This window comes from Lagopus muta, chromosome 7 (genome assembly GCF_023343835.1).
Source record: "Lagopus muta isolate bLagMut1 chromosome 7, bLagMut1 primary, whole genome shotgun sequence".
Classification (NCBI taxonomy): Eukaryota; Metazoa; Chordata; class Aves; order Galliformes; family Phasianidae; genus Lagopus; species Lagopus muta.
In genome coordinates, this window is record NC_064439.1 from 19,991,229 (window position 1) to 20,006,073 (window position 14,845).

Genomic DNA, 14,845 nt, shown 5'->3' on the forward strand with positions numbered 1-14,845 from the left:
GTGAATCCTTTTTGAACTTATATTAACTAGATTTTGGTCTGATAGGGACCCTTCAGTGAGAGTGCTTTGTTGAATTCTTGTGTAATTGAGAATCCCCTGGGAGTCTGAAGTTGGTAAAATATGCAAAATATTTCAAAATAAATTGGGATGCTGATCCTCTAAGCCTGTAATTCTTCCCGTTCTATTGAAGCATCTCTGATGTTTAACTGCTTCGATATCATATTAATTCTTTTTATTCCAAACCCCATCTGTGGTGCGTTGTGTCTCTTGGATTCTCAGTTGACACGCTGGGAGCCTGCTGCAGTGACTGCTGGCATGCTCCTAGAGATCCCCATCAGCACTGTGCGTTTGCTACAAGGAGCAGTGAAGTAAATGGTACTTCCAGCAGTTTCACCTTTCCAAGAAAGAGAAATAAAACCTCCAAATTCTTATAGGTTGTCTAGTCAGGGGTCTCTCTTACTTGTACTAGGAATGTTGGAGAAATGAATCTAGCGTGGCCAGAAGTCATTTGGAGTGACACTAGAAAGAATATAGAAAACACTTGGAAATAATTTCTTGGATTTTTGTCAGAATGCTGTTTCTTTTCTGCTTCCCTGTAGCTACCCACACAGTGCCATGAGCCGGTTGCCTTGGTACCTGTGCTTGCAGGCTGCGTGCCGTGGGGCTTTGGCTGCCGATGCTGTGAGGTTTGCTGTGTGGGGGTATGAGCTGTTAGCGCAGGCTGTGGGCTGAGGGCAGAGCCTCGTGCCCTGGGCTGGATGAGCTCCTGCTTGGTGGCTGTCATCTGTGAGTGTTAATATTGCTTATTGTTTGTACTTCTCATCTTGCTGATGTCAGATTTGTTGTGGGGAGCGATAGTAGAAATTGCCAGAGCTTCATCCAGGAGAGTTAACTAGTCTTCCTCTGACTTGGATATGGTACTGTGGATTTGTCAGATTAGGTCTATATTCCTGCTGTACATAAGACTTGAAATGTTGATTAAGGGAGAAGTTTGATATTTCATACATTCTCTTGTTTTCCTAGGCTTCATCTTCAGTTCTAACACATTCTTGAGTGAAAGTCTCCTACTGTTACCTTCTCCATTATGCTTTGCTATAATGATTCTGGCTGACCTTTGTTATTTTGTTGGAATTTCATGTAAATATCTCAGAAGACATAGGAAATTCAGTCCTATGAAAGGTTGAGATACTTGAGAGTAAAATCTTCTTCCCTTAGCATTATGAAAGCAGCGGCTGAAGCAGTACCATTTGGCCTCGTTTCACCTCACCTTGACTTCAAGAGTAAAGAATTCAAGACATGATGTCTGCTTTTGCTTTGTTTTTCTCGCTCCCTCAGAGGAAGAGGAGGAGAAAAGAAAGTATGATGGAAAAGGGGTCAAGGATTGGGATAACGACAGGGTGGATTGCTCACCCGTTACTATTACAGGCAAACAGACTAAACTGAGGGGGTTTTATGTAAATTATTGCTTGCTAATAACAGTACAGGAGTGGGAAAAAAAAATCTAAAGGCACACTAAAAACACCTTGCACTCATCCACCCTCTTTTACCTCCTTCACCTTCTTCAGCACAGGAAACAAGGAATGGGGCTGCAGTCAGTCCATGCTGCTTTGTCTTTGGTGCTCTTTCGTAATCTAGCCTGTGTTCCATGTGGGTTCCTTCCTACAAGATGCAGTCCTTCCTGATCCCACATGGGCTTCAAGCACTGCTCCAATACAGCTCCATACCACAGGGCCTGCCCTTCAGGCATTGCTCCAGCACTGCCCCCGCAGGCGTCAACTCCCCCAGCCCTTCTGCCCCACCGCAGGCTGCTTCCCACAATGTGCAACTCTGTCCAGAACCTGTTCTTGCAGGGGATCTTTGTGGGCTGCAGCTCCTTCAGGCATCATCCGGTGCTGCTGCATGGGCTCCTCCATGGCTGCACATGGACATCTGCTCCTTTTGGTACCCATGGGCTGCAGGGAACTTCTGCTCTGCGCATGGGGCACCTCCTGCCATCCTTCTGCACTGACCTTGGTGCCTGCAGGTACTGTGAGGAGAAAGCATAGTCTTTCTCACTTGTAGAAGGGCAAGCTGCAGTACTGGGGAACTGAGACAGGCCAGAACAGGAATGAAGAATGTGTTTTAACAAAGCGATGAGCTGTTTCAACAAAACACCAGTGGCAGAATCTCCATTTCCTAATGTTTTTCAGACTACGTGTTTTTCTGTTTTAACTAAGACAGTTCAACACTTCAGTTCCTGAACTGATGCAGGAATAGCTGGGCAAAGCTCATTAAAGAGAAAATTCAAGAGAGGGTCTCATCTCTGAACTCGTTATTGGAAATTTTCACTTAAGTCTCAAAACTCAGAATAATGTGATGTGATCATGTTTGTACTTTTGTTTTCTGTTCCTGAAAGTAATTGTAGAACTGAGGATGGGCTTAGGCTTCAGTGTCTGCCTTTCGTGTTGTTCGTTCAGACTACTCCTTGGGACTTCCCATCTTACACTTGCAGGCAAGGCTTCAGCATTCCCGTCTGGTCAGAAAGAAGAAAACTTCCATCCTACTTCTATCTGACAGATGCTGTGAAGAGTGTTTGCCTTACTAGCATGTACTTCATCTGACTAGTTATTTGAGACTTGAACCTCAAGTTCAGAGATTTCCCTGTTAAGTAAAACAGACAACTTCTGTCCAAACAAAATCAGCACCAATACTATTTCAGGGTTGTCTGATGTGCTGATGACTCCACATGATACTGTTAGAGCTTCTTTGGTAAAATAACTTACAGGCCAGAGGACAAAAATGTTGCTGGGATTAATTTTCTGGAGGCTTCAGTCTGGGTTTAGGTTTACTGGTTGTTTTCTTTTAGTCCATAGTATCTCATTAATAAATAAATGTATTCTCAACAATGTCATGGAGCTATCATACTATTTTCATGATAATTTTATCTGATGCCAAAGACTGAGTCGCATTTTGCTGATGTCCTTCCTGTGCTCTGTGTCTCCTTACTGCTCCCTTATAAGCACCGTTTGAGTCTACTCTCTTCCATTACACCTTCAAAAGTGATAGGCATCTTCGAAGCAGAGATGATCTTCCCTTTTATAGGGATGATATGAGTTAATGATCCACAGCTTACATGCACTTAAGACTTGTGTAAAAAATCATTTGCTTTTGATAACGTTCATTCTGTGGCATAGGAATCTGTATATGTTTTCTTTTTTAAAAAGAAATGGAATTTAAGACAGTATTCACAGTTAATTGCTTTGGTATCATTTTTATGATCTGGTAGTCATGACATTTCTTCCACCCTCACACTTGAACCAACCTCTCTCTCTTCAGAGGGAAAGCACATGCCACAAAAGTAATAAAAATTGTAAGCCCTGTAGTGTAAGGCAAATCTAAAACAATCCAGGACAGACATATTTTTACATACAGCTTCAGTTTAAATTTATTATAGTAGACTGGTCCCTTGCTTAGCCTTTAATAAAACAGGATTTGAGGGTATTTATATCTAAATAAAGAAATTAATTTTATTTCATTCCTCCTGTCCTATTGTATGACACTGAAAGAGTAAGATCTTTGTGTTGTAAAGGGAAAGAACATTTAAATTGCAATCTTAAGAGGAATAACTGAAATGAATGTGTTACTGCTTGAGGACTCTCCTGGAGGTTGGTACTGTAAAGTCTAAGTTGGAAGTGAGGCAGATTATCAGTAGGAACCAGAAGGGAAACATATCAGTATACAGGCCCCAAATTATTTCAGCTGGAATTCTATTGATTTTAATGAAGCTCCACTAGGGATGAATTTAAACCACTACAAAGAAGCGTTGATCTGGCATTTTACAGCTAGGATCATGCTTCTTATGCTGAATGCCAATGCTCACTTTTCAAATGTCAGAGTTCTTTAATTACTTTATTTCACCTTTTAATTTTTCAAAGTATTTAAAGTGTTGCCAAGGGGCGTTGGAGTGGAAAGGACAAGTCAGTTGCATTCATTCTTTTCCACTTTGTACTGAAGCAATGCCTATGTATACTAATCATACCTTACTGTATTCTAAATATACATCAATTAGGTAAATATTATACGTCAGATATACCATACATCACAAGAAGATGAGTGACAAATAGTTGAATATAAGGGGTGTTTGCTAGATCTAACCGACAGGAGGAGCCTGGTAAGTCTGGAGACACCCTTATGGTGATATGTTGCATTATCGCTGGGTCTGACACTTATTTTCTGCAAACAAGACTGGGGGAGGCAACATTTTATCTGCTTTTATGAGCTCTTCTGGCCTTTGCTGGCAGTAGAACAAAATATGAGCGTTCACACAAACTACTTTTATTTCAACAGCACTGAGGAAAATAACAAACATTAACTAACATGCTTGAGATCACATGCAGGGTAGATTTATTGAGAGAAGAGCAGGGGAAGCGTAGCTGCCTTTTCCCTGAAACGTCACCCAGGAGGGCGTGTGCTTGAGTCCATTATAAAGAAATCCAGTTGTAGTCTACTAGTTATACTAAATTTTATTAATGATAAATGGATTGTTTTTGATAAGGTGATGTGAATGGAAAAAAACACACCAATAATGAGCAGTGCAGTCTCCAACTCTGATGTACTTTGTGATTGAATCTTCAGTGCTGGATTTTTACTAGAGGCAATCCTGTCTTTTGCTTACTGAAAATATCAGAGGGATTTGATGTGATCTGTGTGGCAGAACAGTATATAAAGTTCCTTAAAGCCTGGAGGCAGAGTGCTGCTACTGCTGGACACTGTGCATAAGGGCACATCTGCCACATCTCTTTCTCTGGCCTATGGATCTGATGCCGCAGGGATTGAATAAAGGTATTTCTTAGCACAGTGCTGCCATAAAACAACAACAACAAAAAACCATATTTATGCAAGTGGTTTGGAGGGAACACATCTGTGAGGTGTCCAGCTGCACAGTGTGGCTCCGCTGTGCCCATGTTGGAGCTGTTGCTGCAGGCAGATTCAGCCTTCTGCCTCGCATTGGCAGTGGTGCAGCTCACAGGTGATTTGGCTGGATACACGGAAAGGATGCCAGGACATGACCTCTTCTGAGATGTGACTAGTGGCACGTTCTTATCCTATGTTTCACTACTTAATTGGGAGGCTTCTTTGTTCTCTGTTTGCTTGAGTTGTGGCAGGAATGGTAGCCTTCATTTTTCACCCAGTGTTGCTAAGGTGGGACAAGCTCTCTCTACCACACCTAATTTTTTGCTCTTCGTTGCCTACAGGGATAGATAGAAATTTGGTGTTGTATGAGAAGAGTTCAAAATATTCAGTGCCTCGTTCTTCTTCCTTTCTTGTGGATAGCCCTCCTTTAGTCCTCTTGTGGAAAAGCACCTGTTCTCTGGTGATGGCTTGCCACAGAGACAGAAGGGTGGTTACATTTCACAGTACAGTGCTTCATTAAATTATTCAATAAGCCCTTTGGGTGAGGTGCCAGCTCCCCAAGCAACTGCTCCTGGTGGATGTGCAGAGCTCCTGTGCTGGGAGAAGTGGGTCTGGGTCCAGTGTTGAGGGTGCTCCAGTATTGTCCATAGTATGATTAATGTTATCCTTGTGAAAGGTGTAATATATCTAGCTGCCCCTGCTATCTTCTGGGACAAACAGAAGGCAGAGAGAAATGGAGAGATTGCTTTGACATGGAGGTCAACAGTTCATTTTGCTTGAGCAGATCTCTTTTTGCTGTAGGGTTTCTTTAACTTTAGTAGAATAGTATTTATTTCAATTAATTACATTTAAATGGGCATGTGGTATTTAGGATTAGAAGTGGGCGCGCTTCCCATGGAGATGAGAAACATACGGCAGCATTGCTTGGACTGTACATTTCTGAAACAGCTTGGGGCTTCAGAATTCAGCTAAGAAACTTGCTACTGAGGTTTTGGGAGTGTGTTGCTTGTTCTTGTAGGCTACGTTAAATTTGACGCATAACGGGGTCAGATTTTTCTCCGTGATTTTAACTACTTTTGTTAGCTGTACACAGATGCATCATTTCATCTTGACGAAGTACTTACTGCGCTCTAATTATAAGCGAGTGCTTACAGTGTTGGTAGTGTTGGAGAGAAGAGCGTGTGATTTTTTTTCAGGCAATAAAATGGAAAATCCAATTTGCTGTTGCCAAGTACGCCTCTGAGTGATGCATGATCTTCATAGCAGTGCTGGTCAGAGGGCTGCTGCTCACTGCAGCGCGGCCGCTCTCCCTGGAGCCACGTGCCTTACAACTGAGTAGAGAACATTGAGGCTGTTTTCAGCCAGCCCGAACAGATTCCTGCACCCCACCTTCTAGCTTGTTAGGTCCTTGTTGTCACAGTGCTTAATCCTGCTTCCTGATCCTTGCTACAACACCACGGCTGCATATCCCATAATAAAGGAGATGGGTGTGAGGCCCCTAACTGGGTGCACCGGAGCATGAGGCAGTTAGGGCAATTGCTGCTGACTGACAGGGCGAGATGCTTCCTGCATGTCGTTATTTAAAAAAGAACAGGCCTCAGACAGCTGACAGATGAGCTGGACAAGGTAATGGTAACTTGTTGATAGGCGATATGAGATGTATGACATCTTTTCACAGAATATAATGGTCTGCCTTTACTCTAATTGCATTAACCCTTTGTATTGAGAGAAGCACAGTAATGATTAGCAGGAATGCAGAACGTGGGGAGATGCAAAGGGCTGGCAGGAGCCTGTAGCATACATGAGTGCTCATGCGACTTACACAGGTGCCTTTTGTTTTGTAGAACAAGCTGATCAGAATGCTTTTAGAATTTTGTGACAGCTTGGCTTGGTTGTTCTTTAAGACCTTGTATTTTTTTGTTTGTTTGTTTTATTTCCCGTGGTTTTCTGTTGTGTTTTTTTTTTTTCTTTTTGTATTTGTGACTTTCTAACAGTAGTGTTGGGACTCCATTAGTCACAAAATTTGCAAAATATTTGGAATGGTAGCAGAGATTCTTTTTTTTTTTTTTAATTTAATTCAAAGAACACTTATTTCAATGGCTAGGCCTTCCTGGAAGTTAGCCTCTTGTAACCATAGCCAAGAGAAGTTTTGGTAGAGCATCTGCTGTTGTGGTTTCTGGCAGTAAGTTGTTCCAAACAAACTAACGAAGGTAAACAATAAAAACTTCCTGGAAGTCTTTAAGGCTTCTTGTCAACAAAACAGGTAAAGCTGACCTATAACAAGGACGTCTTTGTGTTTCTCAGTATAGGGGATTCTCATCACGGGATCTTGGTGCAAACAGCTCACTGGGCACTGACGAGGCAAGAAGCCTATTGGGCATCATGTGTTGGTGTGGTGCCTGGAGTAGTCATTGAGAAATGCTTTGCAACATTAAGCTTCGGCAGAGCTAAATCGTAATGTAATGTCATTCACCATTCATTCCAGCAAGCCATCACAGACAGGGACGTCTTGCTGACTTGTCCTATAGGCCCAAAGGGTATGTTTAGTGGTATGGTAATGTGAAACTTATGATGCCTGCGATACAGCTGGGAAGTTCAGAGGGCAGCAACAGAAAGCCCCAGGTTCTTATTCACTTGTTCTGGCAGTGCTGACTGAATGTATTCCTGCGCAGGACACCCCAAAACCTACACACTAATTAAGCTCTACTTCAAACTAACTCTGTGAATAAATATTACACATAGCAGTCCAAATTCAATCCTGCCATGCAGTATGCTGTACCGCTGAAATGAATGTTGTGCAACTGCATCCATCATGGTGGGATCTGCTCTGTCCTCCTTTTCCACTCCATTAAACCTGAGATGTTTCCTTTGATTACATTTGTACTCTCCAAAATGAATGGAGTTTTATTTACAGCAAGATATGTCTTTAAACTTTTTTGTATTTCTTTTTTTTTACTTTCCTATGCCATTTCTTCAGGTAATTTGGATTTGACTGGTCAAAAGCAAGTCTTCAAAGCAGAGAACAATCCCTGGGTGACCCCTATAGCTGACCAGTTCCAGCTGGGAGTGTCTCATGTTTTTGAGTACATTCGATCAGAAACATACAAATAGTAAGTATCATGTGACACTGTTCTGTGCTGTCAGTCATGGGTTTTTTTCCTGTAGTGTGCTTAGCAAAATGTTATCAGCTACACCCTTCTTTCATAATCCATGCATTAGCTAGTGATTTGGGGCAAATGCGCAAACTGCAAAAACTGCAAACTTATATTGAAGAGTTTTGCTAACAAAAGAGTAAATAAATGTGATTTAGAGGTGTTAAGGAAGTATAGAGATTGCTCACTATTGTCCTACATTTGTTGTTTCTTTCTAAGAGCTATTAAGTAACATGAGGAAGGTAAAAGAGAAAGAATTACAAGCCTTGGGGATATTAATTTTAATTAAGCACAGTAAGGTTTTGTAGATTGAAATATGTGTTCATTGATGGCATTGGCTGTGAGTTGTGTGTTGAAAAAAATGTCCAGAATTCAGACTTTTTAGTCTGGACTGATACACTTAAGTCCCTAAGTTTGCTAATTCAAATATAGATACTAGTGCTTTCTTCAACAGCGTAATTGATTAGATAAAATAGCCCTTGTGTTGGGCTTCTCATTTTAATTCTAAAATCTGTACAAATGCAGAATATTTGTTTGGGAAATAATTCAGTGAATTATTAAAGACATTAAAGTATTTATTTGCACTGAAAATGTTTGTGTTACCAGTCCACAGTAAAATTTCAGATGGGAGGTTACTTTTGTGTCTGGCAACTAGTTCAATGCTATCTTCCTAGAAGTGGTTGGAAACTTAATTTTTGGTATTTCCCCTTTGCTTAAAAATGTATGTTAGTAATTTAGAGGTATTTATGGCAGTTCTTAAATGGTATCTGTCAACTCAGTTAACCAAAAAAGCGTAAGTAGGTGAAGGTCTGGGGCTTCCAATTAAGTAACTGAGATCTGAATTTCTATATGAAATTATAAATGATTCAGTAGTGGCTTTTATATGCTGTTCTTCACTAAGAGAATTTAAGTGATAAGAATCATAGCTGGGAATGTGGCTACAGAAACCGAGTCTCAGAAATGTCCTGATCTTTGTCTGGTAATGCATAGTTCTCAAGGTTATTCATGTAGGCTGAACTACTTTTCTTCTGGTAATGTTCTGTACTGCAAACATAGTACAAGGAGGTAGCTATCTGTCACCTTGGAGTATCTCCACAGTCCATTGTATACCTGCATCTAAGTTTTCTGATAACTTATGTTGCAATTTCTTATGATCAATTTTGTATTTATCTTTGAGCAGTATAAATTATGGTCTTTCATGCAGTTCTCATGCAGATGGCAGAATTTCAAGGACTGAAATAAGTATTAGACACTCACTAAGTTTTTAGGGGAGCTCTTAGTAGGTAATTCTAAATAAAAGTACTTATAAATAAAAATTAAAAAAGATAATAGGTAATGACTTAATAGCTGTTGAGTAGTAAACTGCTCGAGTAACACTTACTTAGCAACCAAAATCTTCTGAAATTCATCAGTTTTTGTAACTGTTGCTCTTTGTTTTAAATAAGCTCTGTTATGTTGGTTGTCTCAATTGCTGCTGAGGTGTCATGGTGTCTTGTTGTCTAATGGGCAGATTTTCATCTTGTCCACAGTATATATTTGAAGCCTCTGTAGTTAACAATGTAAGCAAAATCAGATTCTAACCATTGGTAGGAGGAAAAACAGAATTGAAAAGTCATTCCATGCCTCATCCAGAATTTTATCTAGATATTAGCAGTTAGAATGTATACATATGTATATACACACTTCATTATTGTCTAAGATTAGTGATGAGAAAACAAAAGTGTGCAGATGTTACTAGTTCAAGACAGCATTATTTTCAGCACAACCGTGCTGAAATTACATTTTAATTGATGTAAATCATCCATTTAAAATATCAATATAATTAGAATCTCAGTAGCAACATTTTTGGTTATTGACTGCGGTTATTTCACATATGCTATAAAGGGAATTTGTAGATTACCCTAATGAAAAGTCATCCTTTTTATCTCCAGTTTCCTTTAAGCCTGTGATCTGAGAATTACTTGGATACCACCTGCTACAGGTATTTTTCAATTTGCAGAAAGCCGATTGTAGGTCTTAATAGTCATAAACAATGGCATAATCTGGTTAATGGGTGTAGCAGCGTAACTGTGCACAAAAGCAAAAGAACTGTGGACATGAAAGAAATTGAAATTCCTTTTGAAATTTTGATCTTTTCCCTCTAACATCTTCAGGTTCCTTTTTCATTCTGAGTCTATGTCCAGGTGTTGTTTCTTTTTTCTCATTAGGCAAATCACTAAGCTGAGGTGTGAATATAGTAATTTTCTCTGTAGAAACTTTATGCAGGTTTGAGCACTTGGATTACTGCAGATCATTCAGACAAGAAAAAATATTTTAAACTAACTGACGTTTGATAGAGCCAGTCAGCTTATTTTTTACTCTGAGACAAAGTAGTACACTTAAACAGATTATTGGGTACTGTTTGAGTAACTTCACTTCCAAAACTGAGAAAATAAAACAATAACAGCTTACAATCATTCTTTTTGTCTCAGATCAGAAAGTTTACTTTCAAGTACTGGGAGATGTGGGCTTTCATAAACTGGGAACTATGCATCTATATGGTGTAGATGGATTTTGAGCTCCAGGGATGGTAATTGTCTCCTTGTGCCCATTCCTTTTGCTGGCTGATTGGAAATATTGATTTTGCTTTGTTTAGAATTGTCTGTACTAGCTAAGACAAAGAGGGTATGCTCACGCAATCACAAACACCAAGTTATGTTTCACTAAATGGTTTATGTTAATATGTTTTATTTTGTGTTTGCAATGTCTATAACATTGTATTTACTCTGTTGCTGTTATCTCAGCCAGAATGTGGTAGCTCAGTGAGTATTGGCAATTCACTTGCTTGCAACATGTCTCTAAACCTTGAGGTTTCTCTTAATGCCTGGCACAAGCCATCGCTGTGCTACAGTCACCATCAGAGTTTTCCATTCAGATTCTGTGAGGCTGCTTTTGTGAAACTGCTAGCCAATAGATCAAAATAGATCTTCTTTCCCTTGTGAAATAAAATGGCTGTTTCAAGCATACTTGGTGAAAAATTTCACCCCATTTTTAGCTTCGTATTAGGATATTCCTGCTCTAGTGATTAATTGGTAAGTCGGGATGACACCCAGAAGGGATGAACATTTCTAAAGATAAAATGTCATTGTCTCACATACTTTTACATTTTCACACTTCTGTTTTACATGGTACTTAAGCACCGAGAATTAAATTGGAATTGCACTTTACTTCAGGAGTGTGTTAGCCAGTAGGCCCCTCATATCAGCTGTTCCTACTTGGTAGGCGCTTTCATTTCCTTTAATTTCCTCACCTTTCATGAGAAATGATGCCAAGTGATTTTTCAGCTCTCATTTTTCAAGAAAGACATGTGCTGACAAGAAGATGGGCTATATATTGTGTTAAAAAACGTGTGTGGAGGGGCTTTTAATTCTGAGCAGGAAGCTCAGAAGCGTGTGGCAGTTCACTGGCTTTTGTTGGCTAAAATACACCCACTGTACATATCATATCATCCTGTGACAGCATCATTTGGAAATAGGTCAGTTTGCCAAGAGTATAATGGTTCTTAATCTCTGACTGCCATGGTAGGTAGCTGTTCAGGTAGTTAGCTGAATCTTGGCCTTGATTCTGTGTCCCTAGGAGATGCCATTAAATGCCCCATGTGGCTCATGGTAGGAATGAGAAAAACTTTTTCAGACAGTAAAGGGTAATGACAACCTCATCTCCTCAAAGGGCTTAACTAAATGTTTTATTTTTTATTCATGTGTCTAGTCAACTTTCAAAGTGACCTTTTTGTTATAAGCATATTCTCAGAGGATCTTCACTGTCTAGGGTACCAACAAAGAAATGATGCATTGTTTGATTTAGTGGCTATAATATACTTAGACAAGTGCAAACGGACATAAATGTTTGAAAGAAAACAGTGAATTAAACTCCTATGAACAACTGAAACTCTATGATGCTTATCAGGACTGGTGTAAGATAGTGGTTTAAAGTTCAGATGTGTGATTGCTACCTGGGATGGGGGTTGATTTGAATACTGACATTCACATTAAGACTAATCCAGAAAGCTGCCTTCAGAGTGTGCTTCTGGGATTAATCATGTGCTCTTGATCAGTGTTGGTGTGGAACTTGCTCTTAGCTTGTTTGTTCTCACAGCAGGAAGGTAGGGATGTTGCTTTTGTCATAGCAGTCTGTTGCGGTCATCACCTGGTGGTATAACCTCAGATAAAATGAAATAATGTGCCTGATGCTGGTTGTGTAGAATAGCATTCAGACTTTTAGCATGTCTAAGCTGCTGTTGAACCTGGCACTTACCTTTTAACACTTCATTTAGTGATTGTTGTCTTCCTGTTTGACCTTCTTATCTCAGTGAGGCAGAATTATGATAGAACAGTCCCCATTAGTTAAGTTTCTTGAAATCAAGTTTTTCCCATGAGGCAGTCAGCGTGGTCAGGAATATCAACAAGATGTTTGGTGAAAAGAAGTAAGCTGCACTTTCCACATTTGCATCAGAAAAGGTAGTAGAAGAGCAAGGCATTTTAAAGACTGATACATTAACTCTTAGCAATGGAAATGGTTTGACAAACACTATGCTGAGCATATATTGCTTGGCAATACTGAAACAAAGCTCTGAGCTGAGCACTGTAATTAAAAACCTCATTTTATTGTCAGTGACAGTCTGCAAGAATCCACCCTTGATCCAGTCCCCTATCTAGAAGCAATCTCCTCTCCAGCTTTGTTGTTTAGAAGAAATTTTTCCACTGAACCCCACTACTACATGGCAGCAAATCCCTCTGCTTCCAGGTCAGCAGTCATAGGTCATGGAAAAAGAGATTCTTCTTCTGGGTTCTAATAATGAAGAATTTTTCATCATTTGTTTTTAACAGCTAGAAAAGACTGGCAAGACACTAAAAGTAATGCACTAGCATACAAATAGTATCTGAAAATAACTTGTGTATTCTTTGGGTGTTTGTGGAATAGAATTTTTCGTGCTAGTTTTCTCTTAGGTTCAACTCTGCAAATACTTATATTCTAGAGCAGATATTCTTGTTCCTAGAGGGCTTGTTCTTGTGCTCTTACACTAACCTTTTGTACCTACTTCTTTCCCTTTTCTTATTTTTACACTGTGCTTGTTGCAGGTCCTGTCTTTTCTTGTGTGTTGTGTAACCTGGTAGCGTATTCCTGGAGCTCACTTTCATATTCTAGCCTGACATCTTTACCATTTTTGTCTCCAACACTGATCTACACCAGTGGTGGCTTTGATCTCCTGTATTTTTGTGTTATTTCAATGTAGTATCACTACAATAGGTGTACTGATAACAAGGTTCCTCCGTGATTTACTGTAGGTGAGATTCTCTGAGATGCTGCATCTCCTCCACAGATGATGTCTTTTAAACTTCCTTCCAAAGAAGGCAGGAAGCAAGATCCAATATAGCTAAGAAGTAAACAAGAGTTTACAAACCTATTTCACACATTTCTGTCACGTACCAGTAAAAAATTTGTAATTAACCAACAAGAAGTATTTTATCAGCTTGATGGGGGGAAAAAGAATATAAAAATATAATTTACATTTGGTTTTGTTGTATCAAAGGCATGGTACTATATACTTTATATGAAAATACTGATTTGTATTCTAACCAAATATATTTATTGGCTGTATTTTTAAGATCGATAAATATATTAGTACATTATTTCCGGCAGAGACAGTAGATGACTAAGAGTCCTGACATCTCTGGACAATGTTTACATGCAAATCTGTAACTCTTCCCCAAGGCAAAGTGGAACCCATGTTGAAAGACAAACAAGAAAAACAGTATCTGTATAAATTTTGTTTATATATTGCTAAGATGGATATGTAATAAAAATGAAGCTATCACTGATGTATATGACAGATATAGATACTGCACATATAAATTCTGTTCTAACTACTAATATTACTATTCCCTTTGATGTGAACTTTCATATAAAGTTTAGAATATTGTGCACTAATCCATTAACCATGTCAGGGATAATAACCCAGGGTTTAAGTTGCTGGTGCTGATGTCTAGGGCTGGGTAAGAATCAGAATCTGAATGAAGAACTGAAGAAAGTACATAAATGGAATTTGATGAAACCAAAAGTGGGGAAAGAAAGACAGTAGGTACAGGATTTGAATAAGGATACAAGGCAGAGTTGTATCTGATCATTAGTCAAGGCAAGATCAGAAGATGAGTTAAAAATCTATCATAATTATAGTAAAATCCAAAATGAGGAACAGGTAGAGATGTCTGAAGGAAACTGCTAAGAAACAGAATTTAGGGCCTAGCCTTGAGGACAAATTGTGGCATAAGCAAACAAGCAAAGATCATAATGTACAACTGCAAGTAAATGGCATCCTGAGTAAGGGGAAAAAAAAAATATATATATATATATATATGTGTATATGTATATATATATATATATATATATATATATATACAGGTGAGATTAAATGAAATGTGTGGAGGGAAAAAGGGTCAACCCAATCTTGGATCTGCGTTGTTAAGCTCTTAGTTGTCGGAGAGACAAATTCTGTCTGAATTAAAATGTGCCCTTTTCAGAACTCGGATATTCAAATTCTTAATAATGGAAATGATAATATAAAGGAATAATAAATAAAATAAAATCATACTCTGTGTTCAATGCAAGCAGGGTGATGATTGAATCTTTTAGTGAGAATGAAATATTTTTCAGTCCACTCAGTAGAAGCCTGACCAACATTTTGTTGTGAGGAACTGTTTTAAACCTCCAATAGAGGTTTTTTCCGTGGACGTGCATTCATGAGGTTTAGAAAAGGTGACTGA

At 39.1% G+C, this 14,845-nt stretch overlaps 1 protein-coding gene across 6 annotated transcripts in view; it reads left to right on the forward strand.

Moving 5' to 3' along the window:
• The window catches only part of RSU1 (Ras suppressor protein 1), a 98,217-nt gene that overhangs the window by 32,839 nt on the left and 50,533 nt on the right, over positions 1 to 14,845 (forward strand). For 3 of the 6 annotated variants that reach the window (XM_048951462.1, XM_048951463.1, XM_048951460.1), the window contains exon 8: positions 7,871 to 8,003. The exons of 2 other annotated variants lie outside the window; for them this stretch is intronic. In XM_048951462.1, coding sequence (XP_048807419.1) covers positions 7,871 to 8,003 — 133 coding nt within the window. Of the gene's footprint in view, positions 1 to 7,870; positions 8,004 to 9,976; positions 10,002 to 14,845 lie in introns of those variants that run through there. One more of the 6 variants, XM_048951465.1, reaches the window with a different exon arrangement.